Below are 14,374 nucleotides of genomic sequence, written 5' to 3' on the forward strand. Positions count from 1 at the left end.
AATCCTTATCACTTTGGGGTCTCTCTTCCCCTCGATGCGCTTGGTGAAACTCCCATTAACACTAATGGGAGTTACAGGAGCGCATGAGGGGAAGGGAGACCCCCACCGCGTGCAAGATGCATCTCTCCCTAGATGTGCATCATGAGCATTTCATTAAATCTCACTGCTGTAAAGAGGCAACAGAGCTAGCGATTTGGCAATACTGGGGAAAAGATGCATTTCAACTGTGCTTTCTATAATCTTGATGACGATGTTACCCAAAGACCAGGCTCATTTCCGTGTCCCATATGTGAGCTTTGTTAAAGAATAATAAGTTGTTTGTGTCACACGACTACATGTACACACAATTTACTCATCTATTTCAGTGCACGATACTGGTCCTGAAGTAGAAGAATCACAACGAGGGAGAAAACCTGGCAGCCTATGTTTATTACACTTAGTCTCCTCAGGAAGGAAATGCTTAAATTCTTGGTATGAAATCTGGACATAAAAACTCGGAGTTATCTTGTTCCTTAGAGAGCAGCAAGCTCCTCTGGTTTGCTCTTCAAAATTTTAAGTGTAGCTAAACATCCACCAAAAATGAAGCACAGACACAACCTCAGTAGCACAGCAGATGCACAGAAGTTAACGCTCTTCACCTATGCTAAGAAATAATCCATGTGGGACAAGCTTTTTTTTTTTTAAAAAAGGCAGGAGGGTGCAGGAACAGCATTATCGAGAAGCACACTTCTGAATACAAAATAAGCCTGTTTAGTTAGTTTTTTCCACTTGGATTAATTTTTTCCTATTCTATCCATACCATGATCCTTTTTTTCAACATTACACCCAAAATCACCTCATATGTATCTTGAGAAACATGAACAGTTTAAAAAGCAGGTGAGAAAAAAAATTTCTAAATTCAGTCTGTGGAAAATTTAAACAATGTACCTGCTCTTGCCTTTTAATACACACAAAAACAGATTATTGGTTAAAGATGACAGAGTTGTTATGAAAGCATAAACTAAACACTGGAGATACCTTTGCAAAAATAAAAGGTTTTAAAAATACGATGACAATGGATAAAATATATGATAATAAGATAATGGAGGTTCTCTCCCTGATCAGAGCTATAGGTTAGAAAATTGTTTTAGAAAGAAAAACATTCTACAGTGTTGAAAATTAAATTGAATTTTCATTATATATATATATAGAATATATATTATATATATTCACATACATACACACATACACACAATAAATATGAGCAATCTACAAGCCTGAACATGAAAGAAGTTATAAGAAATACAAGATTAATTTTGTTTATGCTTAAATATATTACATTACAGCAGTGTGAAAAACACTTTTTAGCAAAATCAGTCAATGTAAAAAATATATAACATTCTTGAGTAAGGTTAGAAGTTCACGTCATGTGATGCTCAGCAAGATAGTAATACCCTTGTCAACTCTCTGCCCTGCACTGCAAACAAACTTCTAGTGTTACATCTTTGACAGTCTAGGGAGAACAGAGGTCACTGCTATGCAAAAGCATTAAAACTGTTGCTTGAAAAGAATTTCATGTCACTAAAGATAAGAATTATTGCAGTACTTGATAGCTATTGCATGAAAAGCTAGATTTACTTATTGCATTCCTTTGGGGAAAACGGATTTTTTTTTTCCCTTCCCTCACTGGCAAAAATTTGGGAGATAGTTACTTTAAAAGGGTTTTTGAAAAATATAATTGCTCTAAACCAAAATACTTATCTTTATGGAAAGAATGGCTATGTATCTACCTTCTACAGCTGCACTGCATTAAAAAAGAAAAGAAAGAAAACAACATGCTCTTGACAGAAGTTTTATGATACACAACAAAACATATATACTTCAGTTACTACTGAACATCATTCTAAAAGTTTCATCATCCCTAGTGTTTTATAGCTACATTTCACAGGGCTGGAGTGCTAGCATCGAATGACTTTGTCCTCACTTCCTTTCTGGAAAAAGCAAACCAAACCCTTTTGCAGCAACCTGCTCCTGCTTTCCTGTTCAGGTCCGGAAATCAGGCCCCTGTTTCCTTTCCACATGTCACCGTAGGAAGGACTCTGGAAAGCTACTTCCTGAACACACACTTCTCATCCACCCTGCCTCTGACAGCTTGAGAGAGTGATGTATGGACAGATCGGCGAGGGGAAGGTGACCCCAACAACAGCTCTTTGCAGGACATGGGATGATATGGCAGACCTTGCCCCAGCTGACATGTGGCTGTGAAGAGGTGCTAAGTCCTGATAAGCATGCAGTCCTCCTCTTCTTTCCGTGTAAAATAATTGCTGGTTTATCAAAACTAACCTCAGCTTGCACTACAGATAATGTTTATCTCCCGCTATTTGGAAATAACAACCACACACACACACACACACACACACACAAAGTTGCCCATATCATGTGATTGTGTGCACTGCATGTGTAGTTATTTTTCCAGTCTCAGTCATAATTAGTACTTGGGGCCATGTGCCAAGTGGAAACGGATAAGAGGAATATCCTTTCCTAGCTTTCTAGGCCACCAGCGTCCTTTTCCAATTTTTAAGCTGCTGTCACTGGACTCTGGCATTTCTTACCCAATTCATTTGCTTTCTGTGTTAATCATATGCAATGAAGATATGCATGGCCAACATTTAAACAGGCTGCAGATCAATTAGCGGTCTTAAGTTTATCTGATTTTTATCAAAGAAGACAGAGCTGTGGGTCGATTGTCAGAGCCTGTGTCAAGTTGACCTTTTCAGAGATGTCTACATTGCCAGTCCCCTGGGCAACTTGTTGTCCCCTGTTAGTCTCTGAATGGCAGAAGTCTGTTCTGCTCAAGCACAAAGTATACACAGATGTCTATATTACATTCTTATAGGTTTGACAGCAACTGCATGTTGTATCTATAAACTGTCCTTTAGCAGTGACACTTCCTCAATGATGATAAGCTAATTTATGCAACTAAATCTCCTTTGTGCAGAAATGAAAGCTAATTGAGTCATTACAGAGTAATTCAGGAAGGAATACCTTGTATAAATTGGCTTACTTTATAAATCCTTCTCAAGTGGTTTTCATGCATCCTAAATGGGACTAAGCAGCTTATCAGCCATAAGATATCCACACCCAAGGAGCCAACTTCGGGGAGTTGTGTAAATGTCTCTAGTGCAGTAAGAAGGTGAAAAAAACCACAATCAGTGTTCCCAGGAAGTGACACAAGTCATTCATTACCTGAGCTGGGGCGGGCACTGTCCAGGCTCGTCTTCCTTTGTTCCCCAGCTTTCATGGGAGTGCTGTCCTCTTCCTCTTCTGGAAGTGAGCAACAGAAACAGTAAACTGAAGGGTTTCCCCAGGGATAACAAGACAGCACTCACCCCATTTTAAGAGTAAAACCTAAAGGTGGTAACACACCCCTATTCCTTTTCAAAGAATGAAACCACTCAACATTTGCATTCCTTTTTAAATAATTTAAAGCTGCACAAACAAACCTCCAGCTATTTCCAAATCACAAACTTGCCAAATGACTTGGTAAAATTTGTTTACTAATGTTTTGCATATTTTGTTTTAAATACTTTTAGAAACTCATCTAGCACAATCTTAAATCCAAAAAAGCCTTCGCATCCGGTAAAATGACAACCAGCATTTACAGATACAGATAAAATTATGGCCCCTATTACGTCAAGATTGCAAAGTGAAAACGTGTGCTATAAAATCCAGTTAACCTGTAAGTCATTTATTGAGTATCACATACTTCAATTTTCTCACTTGGTGGTCACAGAAGGATACTAGAAGGATCCTCAACTTTTAAGGTAATTCTCAATTTAGATTAAGGAAGTACTATGGGCTGTACATTATGTAGCATGTGTTAAGATTTCACAGATAAGTAAGTTTTAAATATTAATTTTACAGATGAATAAACTGAGATTCAACAATGTAAAGAAATTTCCAGTGTTATTCAAACTTAGGCTTGCAATTAGAAAGTCCATGCTCCTTATCCTGCAAATATCCAACACCTTACCTATATTATGTTATGGCCACACTCTTCCCTCATGGTCTTTACGAAGTTATAGGAAGAAAAATAATGTAAAATTAAATGAGAAGCATTCTAAACAGAATCAACAGACCATTCCATTAATTTATATCAAAGAAACATTTATTATATCACCATTCTCCTATCCTAAGTATTTATATACCATTTAGGAATATTTAAGGCAGGGCATATGAATGAAATGGCAGGCCAAAGAAAAATTGGGTTCAAAAACAATCTTGATGTCAAGAAAATCCAAAAACTGAAAGAAAAATATACAAAAGATTAAAATGTAGCCATATGACTAGTAAATACTTCAATCAATAAATCTTCCTGAGTATTAACTACCTATAATAAAGAGAGGTTCTACCAGGGAGGTAAGGATAGCAGAGAAGCTGAGCGTGCAAAGAAGAAACCACCTAACTGGGCAATACCATCAAGCCTTCAGGAGTTAAGGGAAATTTACATTAAGAGAGATGGAGAGTGTATTTTCAGACAGGGAGAAGCATAAACTAAAGAATAAGGCACATTCCATTCATTTTGGCTGAAGTAGGTGCTACTCAAGGGGTAGAACAGATTGGGAGATAATGTCAGTGATTTGGGCCAACTGTTGAGGGGCCGTGAACATGCTGTTATGATCTTGACATTGGCGGAGGGCTAAAGTCCTGAACTGAGGGAAGGGAGGAAATGAAAAGGAGATGCTTATGATAAACTCTATGCCTGCCTGGATGCAGAAGGCTAAGGAAGGAAAAAAACAACCAAGGATGACTCAGGCTTTGAGCATAGTGAACTGAAAAATGCGAACACCATTATTAAAAGGGGAATAGTCAAGATAAGCTATTTAGCTGGGGGGACACAAGCCGTTATATTTCTGATGGATTTAATGTGCTCCAGGGGCAACCCAGAGGAAAAGCCCAGAGTCAACTGGGAAGCTGGTAGAGAGGTCAGGACTACAGATGTAAGTCTGGAAGTTTCCTGCAAATTTGAAAGTGGTAATTAATAAAATTAACATTTATATCAAGCTTGAGAGTGTAACTATGAGACAAAAATAACTAATGAAATTTTGTAACCCAATTAAAAAAAATACTGAGAGCTCCAATATAAGGGACAGATGGAAATATTTGGTGTTTCATAAATATTAGGTTGAACCTAATATTGGCAATTGAATATGGTTCAAATACTAATTAATACAGAAGACCTGATAAAAGGTCTAATACTAAATATAATCTCTATTCTCTTCAATAGCATTTATCTCCCTTATATCAAATCTCAAGGGCTAGTTATCAATAAAAGGTTAATAGGGTGTTTTCAACTAAGTTTTAAAGGTATTAGGGATATTTATAATCGTCTGGTCCAAACTACTCATATTACAGCTAGTTAATTCTTTAAAAGGTAGAGAAAAAAGTTTGCCTTATTTTTCATACTTTCTCTTCCCCCACCCACCTCTACCAATTTGGTCACAAATTCAATAGTAAGGAGTAAATTAAAAAATGGTTAAGGGCACTTGTTCCTGAGTCAAAAACTATAATGTCAATACAGGAAGCACTGTTCTTTGCTCGTACATTATTAGGATTTAGACTTACCATCCATAGTCAGTATCAACACATCATACAAAAAATATTACAATAAGATGGAAAAACTCTGCTTAATAAGCAGTATTTTAGAAAATTAAATGCTCATTAAAAACACTTCCTTTCTCTATTTCAAACCTAGTACTGATATTTTTAGGTCAAAGCCTTATGCATTTCATATATCAATTTTTCTTAACAATATTCAAGCAGTTCATTTTATCTTGGCCTAACAATACAAACAGCTTCCATATAAAAGATAACAAAATCAAATTTAGTGTGTGTGTGTGTGTGTGTGTGTGTGTGTGTTTTTAACCTTAGGGGGAAAAAACTCAGATTGAATCTTGAATACAATCTGGTATAGGGAGCTGTTCAATAAACACTGACTGAATAAATGTATAAAATATTATGAAAATAAATCACACTATATCATTTATTAACAGAGGAAACCTCTTCAAACCACTCAAAATATATATATATAAGAATAAGATGACCAACATTCTAGGCAATAATCACCTTCACAGTATAGTAGATATACTCACAGGTTATTTTAAGTTTAATTATTAAACATCCTTTATTTTGGTGTTGAGGTACTATGTCATTATATAATATCAATTAATACCTCAAATAGTATATGTGTGCAGGCTAATACATTCCATTCAACATTTTAATAACAGTAAACAAAAACAGCTCAGCTATGCAGTAAAATCCATCAACTACACAGATGGTTATAAGGTTTTCATTATGTGGTTTCCATAGCAATCATATTGCAAATCTGGAAGCTTCTTGCAAATAAGCAGCTTGTATTTACATGCCTCTCAGCTGCAGCACAGAATCCTTCAACATTTGAAGTTATTATTCCAATCACACATTGTTAGGAGAATTATCAGGAGATTTTTTTTGATCAAACAAGATGAAAATAACAGTAAAATGAACTAACTGCAGATGATAATTCAAACATAGTTACAGATTTACTAAACTAGACAATGCGTATAAGCAATGTTCTGGGAGTGACTGCAAGGTTTTAACACTAAAAAAAAAAAAAAAATGTAACTTCTAGGAGCAATCAGGCCCTTAATGAACCTAAAAGCTTCAACTCTATTCTTCTTCTAAAAATGGGTAAGTTAGGCTTTTTTTTTCCTGAGTTGAGCAAAAAGAGGATGAACGGCAAAGAAGTGTTTTCCCAAATCTTTTTTAGGATGACTATCACTTGAGAAAATGCTTACTGTGGGAAAAATCAAGACCTTACTTTTCCCTTCTAGTTGACTCAATTTAATTTACAAATTGATCCATTTCCATAATAGATGGATTATTACCCTAATAAGGATCACAAATCTGTCTAGCTATGCAGTTTTTACAAAATGGCTATTTCTGGCTTACTGTTATTTTTTTTAAGGATAACTAACCAAAAAATGAAAGTGACATGCAATGACACATGCAGCTGACATTATTTTTAAAAAGCAAAAGACAATTTTTTAGCACCAAAACAGGGGGATGGTGTTCACATCAGGGCTGAAGACTGATTTTCTCATGTCTTCCAGGGAGAAGGGAATGATAACGTAGAAAATCCTTGCCTCACACAATGATTACTTTTCTCACTAAGCACCTTCAAAAAAACAGTTCTACTGAAATACAATGTATTTTAAAAGACATAAAATACAGACTCAAATGTTATGCTCTAAAATCAGCCTTGGGTTTGAATCTCTCCCTACCCAGGCTTTATTTGATTACATGACTATATGCTTGTCTCAAGAAGAGTTAATATTCATTGCTCAAATGTTCATACTACATTCATTTATATCCACTAATCTTTGTAAGAATTCTATGAGGAAGTAATAGGTACTTTTATCATCATTTCATCGATGCAAAAAATAAACTTAACAGCACTTGAATACTTTGCCCAGGTTCACACATCCAATTGGAACAAGAGCAGGGATTTAAACTGAGTTATGTGCCATGAAAGCCCCAAAGTCATAGTGCCACTTTCTTGATTCTCATAAAAATCTTCAGCTTGTAGATGGGTTGTTCTCTACAATTTCATTTGAATATTGGCTGTCTTTGGACTTGGGAAATACTTTTACACAAGTGGGAAGGTTCTATACTTTCTTGGTGCTGTCTCTGAACTACTTGTTAGGGTTAAATTATGCTTTTAGTGATGACTCAGAAACAGAATTTCAAGTTGGAATGACCAAATACGCAGCTTCTCTTTTCTGTACTCCCAACTTCCTTCCCCACCTCTAACTGTGCACACACATTCAACTGCCCTTAAAATGAGCACACAGTATTTGGTACTTTGTAAAAGTTTCAAATGCAGCTCCTAATTGAAAACAGGCTTATTTCTGGGTGAGCCAGCCAGCTTTTTCTTTCTTACCTAATTTCAACAAGGAAAACATGTTCAAATGCAGCCAGCATAGGTGAATCTTTCTACATACAAATATGTAAAAGTAGTTCACCTGCATTTCAGAGCAACTGGCTATCTTATATATCTCATCAAGAGTTCAGGTGCAGGGGGTTGCAAGCTAGATGACCCTGAGTGGGAGAAGAGGGGACAGACAGGACAGGGCTCACAGACACCTCAATCTCTGGTCCTAGCTGTACAATATAAAAGAAGGAAGAAATGCACAAGGATTTACACAAATGGCACTTTACCCACTCTTCTCTCTCAAGACTTGGGCAAACCACAAAGGCTGGTAGATGGGTTAGAATTGCTTAGGAGTAAAGTCAAAGGGGCATGAAGGAAGGAATTCAAAATTATGATAATGAGGCAAAGTGAGTTCCTCAAGGGCCTTGAGCATACACTTCTAAAAGATTTTTATATCTAACAAACTGACAAATATTTTACAGAAAAAAAGGAGCATGTGCCTTTCAGTATTATAAAGTTTAAAATGAACAGAAGAATAAAGATGAAATAAAATGTTTAGATATGTTTACTCTACTGAAATTAGGCAAACTAAAGCCTATCATTAAAGTTCCTCTTGCTCATATAACCTTGACACTGTCTCTAACTCTCAGTGTCATCCCTATAAAGTAGAAAGAATAATGTCAACTCATGGCAGTTTGGACGTGACTTGGGGAGGACAAGGAGATAATCAAATTTCTCAGGATAAAAAACCCCACAATTTTCAAGCAGTTCATTTCCACAGGATCTAAGCATTTTGCAACCATTTATTTATATAGCAACCAGGAAGGTTAATATGATATAAAAGACAACAAAATAAGTAATAATTGCTTAATTGTGCAATTTAATTTTCAATCTTGACATTCTATTCTTTACAGGGTTTAACATGAAGAGGAAATGCCATCAGGTTAAAGTAAATGCCTATACTGTGATATTAAAGTTATGAATTTATACACAAATTTCAAAGTGCAAAAATAGTGATTTTTTACAAACATCAAAAATTTGTGAACATGATGGCTGGCATGTTTCGAAAAAACTCAACTTCTGTCATTTGGCAGAACCAGGAGAAAAATCTTAGAAAGGAAAGAAACTTTTGATATAATCTAGTTCTACTTGTTTCATTAAAGAGGAACTGAACTGAGACTGTTAAAAGACTAGACCAAGGTCATGACACTTGCAGCCTGCTCTTGATCTCCCTGCACTGTCTTCTATGCAGCAGGTGCTGCTGGCATTTCTGAACAAATCTTCTGCTGTTCCAGATGTACTTCTCTATTCAGAAGTAGCCTAATTTAGATTTGCTCATCTATAAGCAATTATGGCAGGCAATGAAAGAACACAGGTTAGCAATAAGGTGTGAATAGACCAGCTTCTGTTGGTCGGCAGAGATTGAAAGTCAGAAAGTGATCCTATTCCTTAAGAGTACTAGGCATGGATAAACTATGAATGTGGCTCCCCCATGTCCCAGTGCATTTGTCACTGTATACAATAATAAAAAATTCAAAATTATATACGATAATACAAATTGTATACAATACAATAATTGTAATACAATTATTGTATACAAATTGTATACAATAATACAAAATTAATTGAAATTAATAATGAATTCTGCAATTTTAATCCAAGAAAATCCAAATTAAGTTATTTTTAAGTTATCTCTCAATTATAGTAATTTCTATCTAGGCACTAGATTTCTGGTCCAATTATCATTTGCTACCTGTAAGTTCTTTATTAATTTAATCTCTTTTCTTAATATTCTTATTGCAAAACAGAGAGGCAAAAATTAAGTAAAAAAGAAAACTTAAAAATATCATGCATGACCTATCCATAAGCACTATTAATACTATTAACACCTTCTTGTAGGCCATCTTTACTCAGTTTCTGGTTTTTCTTTATTCTTATTTTTAATAAGAATATTCCAAATGCAGGGCGTCCCTGGTGGTGCAAGGGGTTAAGTCTCAGCCACTGCAGCACAGGTTCAATCCCTGGCCAGGGAGCTAGCCCACATAGTGCAGCAGACCTCTTCTGTCTCGCCCGCTGCTCCCCTCAGCAGTGTATTTCAGTAGATCTGGCTGTTCTGCTCCCCACTCTGTCTCTGGTACCCCCTCCCCCATACCTCTGGTCTACACCCCAGCTCTCGTATGCATAAGTAAATAAATCCTAAAAAAAATATTCCAAGGGCCTCTCCTGGTGGCACAGTGGTTGAGCGCTGGGCTGCAAAGCTGCCCACAGCCTCTGCAGCACCGGTTTGATCCCCAGCCACTGGCGAGGGTCCCACATGGTGCAGCAGACCTCTCCTGGCTCACCCGCTACTCCCCTCAGCAGTGTATTTGGTCGGTCTGCCTGTTCTGTTCCCCTCTCTGGCTCTGGTAAATTCTCTCACCCTCCGTGCTTCCGACTGTACCCAGTGCTTGTATAAATAAATAAATAAATCTTAAAAAAATATATTCCAAATGTATTCAAATATATTTCATTAACCTCATACATTTCTGATCCACAATATATGTGTGTTTCATTATAAACTGTTTCTGTTTTGAATTCCTTTTTAAAAAGTAAAATAATCGCCTCAATTTAGATTTTGGTTTTAATTCTTATTCTGTAAAAAAATACTATCTAATGATAAATAGGTTGGTATGAAGATCATTTAATTGCAACATAGCAGTTGAGTAAGGATCTACAACTGTCTGCTACAATCTAAGGAAAAATGCAAATGTACAAATGCTGAGCTCATTTGTTATAGGCTTGGTTCTGTGCTCTCTGTTCACTTATGCAAATACAGTCTTCCTCATCATGCACAGTGCAACTTAACCTCATTTTCAAGAATCCAAGAAAGAAAAGGCACAAGCTCATAAGATGAACCATCACCTATTAGGCTTATTGGCTCCGTATCCTTTGCACAGCGGTGGTTTCCAATAACTTTTTTTGGGGGTGGAGGGTCTATGAGGGCAAAAGAATTTTCACATAAAATTAAGACATTTGCCTTTCTCATTGTTGTTAACATTTGTACTGATGCCATGGAGCAATGATGGGTAAATTGCTGACACCTCAGCATAAATCAACGCAGTGGTAACAAACTGTCACTGCATTCTTCACTGCCTTGAACTAGCATTAACAACAAACCGACAAGCCAGTTTTACCTTAGAATGACCTTGATGAAGCAGTAAAAACTATTATTTTCATATAACATCAGTCATGAGCATATGCCTTTTTTACATCCTGTGTGACAAAATCAAAGGAATGCATGAAGCACTTTTGTTGCATCTCCTGATGAGGAAAAGACTGAACGGGCTGCTTTTTTCATGGACACTGTGTTTACTTGGTAGACAAACTAGGGTTGCTTAGATTTGTGCATTTGGCAGACATTTTCTCAAAATGAACAAAGTGAGCTTGTTACTTCAAAGAAAACAGCTGACAGTTATTTATCACAATGATAAAATTTGAGCTTTCAGACAAAAAGAATTTTAGAAATTTATCTCTGTACTATGAACTTGATAGCTCCCCACTGTTTGAAGACTTTTCTAATGAGATTCGAGGTGATATTACTGAACATGTTTTTGAATTGTATCATAATTACGTCAATATTAGGAAGTTCTACATAATACAGTGAACCAATATTTTCCAAGTGCCACTGCATCATTTTACCAAAGCGTGACTGAATAAAAGTCATTCAAAGTACAAAACAGAGCCACAAATTTTACTGTAGCAAAGTATGAAAAGTTCACTGATACAGCTTTGGATTCCATACTGCAACTAACTTTTAACTAGCATTTGTTAAGTCAGATACAGTATCAAAGAAGAATATTTATAATTACCTGCACTTTTAACTCTTTAACAAACATTTTACATATTTCTGAGTTTTAATTTCTAATATAGTAAATACTGAGAGGCATAATTCATATAAACAAAAGCTTTTAGGGTCATCAAATAATTTTAAGATTATAAAGGACTCCTGAGATCGAAAAGTTTAAGAATTATTATCCTGTGCCTTCTAGGGTAGTTTTAGAAATATCTAAGTATGTTGATCTACATCATGAAAAAATTGCTATCCTGCTAACCAGAACACTGTTTGATAATTATTTTATATTCCCAAAGCATACAATCTCAGGACTGAATCACATTACACTGCTGACTCACATCAAGCTCTTGTACTTCTATGTGCTTTTCCCATTTGCTATAAAGCCAAGTCTTTCCTTTCTCCAACTTGTATAACTAGATTTTTGGAGCAGTGTGATACCCTATCATATTTCATCTTGTTAGATTTGATCCATGATTTTGATCTATTGAGAACAATGTCTGTATATCTTCATCCAAGGCATTGATAGATATGATGTTATGACAATATTGAGAATCAAGCTCTAAGGCATTCACAAAATCAATTAACTGTACACTTTGGGCAGAGTTGTATAGTCAGTTACCCAATTGGTCATTAATATCTGTAAAGATTTCATGAAAATCCTGGCCAAATGCCTGACTGAAGTCCAGCTATATGTCTATCATTTCCTTGAACCTATGTTGGGTTCTAACAATCATTATTTCATCTTCTAGATAGCATAAAGAATTCTTATTGATACCTTATTTTAGCAGTTTCTTTGGAGTCTGCTTTGAAGACCCTAAACTATATAGAATTTTCAGAATCCACCAGCAGTGGAAAATGTGGTGTTCCTCCCAGATGCCCTCTGCAGGGTTAACACAGCCATCCACCAACTGCTGGGACACAGGGTGCTTTGTTCATGGCTGTCCCCCTCAGGAGAAAATGTCCTTAGCTGTTGGGAATTGCCTCACTCAAGGTTACACCCTCCCAGAGGACAGCCCGGAGCCAACGAGTAACTGATGTGGGGGTACAAAGACAGGCACCTTTGCCTCGATTTGGCACCCAGCTTCAGAGTGCCCCAAAAGTTCAGCTGAGGCCAGTCATGCTGCATTGTGGGTCAGCTTCTCCTGACCAATTCTACCTTCCTTACTTTGATACAAGAGTAGATCACAAGATCACTCACCTACAAATCTTATACTCAGAATTGTCTCAGCCTTTCAGGGAATCAACTTCAGATACTACAACTTTCTACTCCTTGAAGAGTTTCCAATTTAATCACTCAAGTCCACACTCTCTGACCCTGCATGTTTCCCTCAGTATCAGTGACAGTGACTCAATGACTTCACTTGCAAGTTGTTTGTGAAGCAATCTTATCTTAATTCCTACTCATCTTTAAGACATGGCTCAAATGTCTCCCACCTTTGGATGCTTTTACCAAACCCCTCCAGGCAACTTGCCTTTGGACACTCATAGCCTGAGTACAGACCTCCAATATAATTCCTCTTATAGAGTATTATTAACATTTGTTTACCAGTCTACTTTGCTCCAAGTGGGAACTCCCCCTAGTATATTTATGTTACCACAGTCTAACACAGGGACTGGAAGAAAAATTGTTCTCTGTGAATATTTGCGGAATGAAAACTAAGTGGATTTTGATTAGCTAGGTGTTCTATAAGAATCTCTGCTCAACCCAGGTTTCTGTTACCTCTTACCTATCCTATTGGTTGGAGCACAATTCTTGACAAAAAAGGAAACAAATTAAATAGAAACTACTTAAACTACTGCTTCTAATAAAATTCAAAATCAAATTAAAAAAAGCAATTGTACACCTTTTTTGTTCTTAGCATAACCTAAAAATTTCAGCTATTTTCATATTTTCTTTAGTTATTTTGCCATTTCAATGGTTGATATATGCCCCTTTAAAAGCTGCAACTCATTGGATAGTCTAGGTTCTCTACCATTTTTCCTCATTGGGATCATTAAGATTAAATGGTATTATAAAATACTTGTTAGTCTTTAATACCATACATTTGTGCCTATGCTTTTACTAAATTTTCTGAAGATCCTGTATTGCCTTCCTAAAGTCTAGGCAAGTATGTCTGGTTGATGGCTAGTCTTTACCTCACTGGCTATGATGGATTCTAAGATAACAACTGCTTTTGTATAATTTTTTTCCACAATTAAATCTGGATCTTACAGTAGTTTCCCGATTTATTTCCTATATCCTTCAACCTTACTCATTTCTGTAATAGCCTACTTGCATGTTTAAACTGTACCTGAAGAAAGAAGATGCAATGGTAATGACTGTTTATTGCTTTTCCTCCCTCTCCATATTGTTAGTGTCAGTTCCTCTTAGGTAAAGATCCTGAGTTGTATAAAGTAAATGAAAAAAAAATAAAAACAAAAACAAAACCAAACAACCAGCAGCCACCCTGACTGTGTGTGTTCCAGCTCTAAGAAATTGAAGGTTGGGAGAGAATCACTCTTGGTCCCTTTGTCCTTTGTGCTCAATTGGCTATGCCTGAAGGTAACAGCTACCATAGCTTAGAAGCCCTATATCCAAGGAATGAAAGGGA

At 36.3% G+C, this 14,374-nt stretch overlaps 1 protein-coding gene across 1 annotated transcript in view; it reads right to left on the bottom strand.

Moving 5' to 3' along the window:
- Positions 1-14,374, bottom strand: part of SKAP2 (src kinase associated phosphoprotein 2) — a gene marked incomplete at its 3' end in the record, with an annotated part of 154,937 nt that overhangs the window by 14,118 nt on the left and 126,445 nt on the right. The window contains exon 10 of the mRNA XM_084229569.1: positions 3,226-3,303. Coding sequence (XP_084085695.1) covers positions 3,226-3,303 — 78 coding nt within the window. The remainder of the gene's footprint in view (positions 1-3,225; positions 3,304-14,374) is intronic.

Source organism: Talpa europaea (assembly GCF_964194135.1).
Source record: "Talpa europaea genome assembly, chromosome: 3".
NCBI lineage: Eukaryota > Metazoa > Chordata > Mammalia > Eulipotyphla > Talpidae > Talpa > Talpa europaea.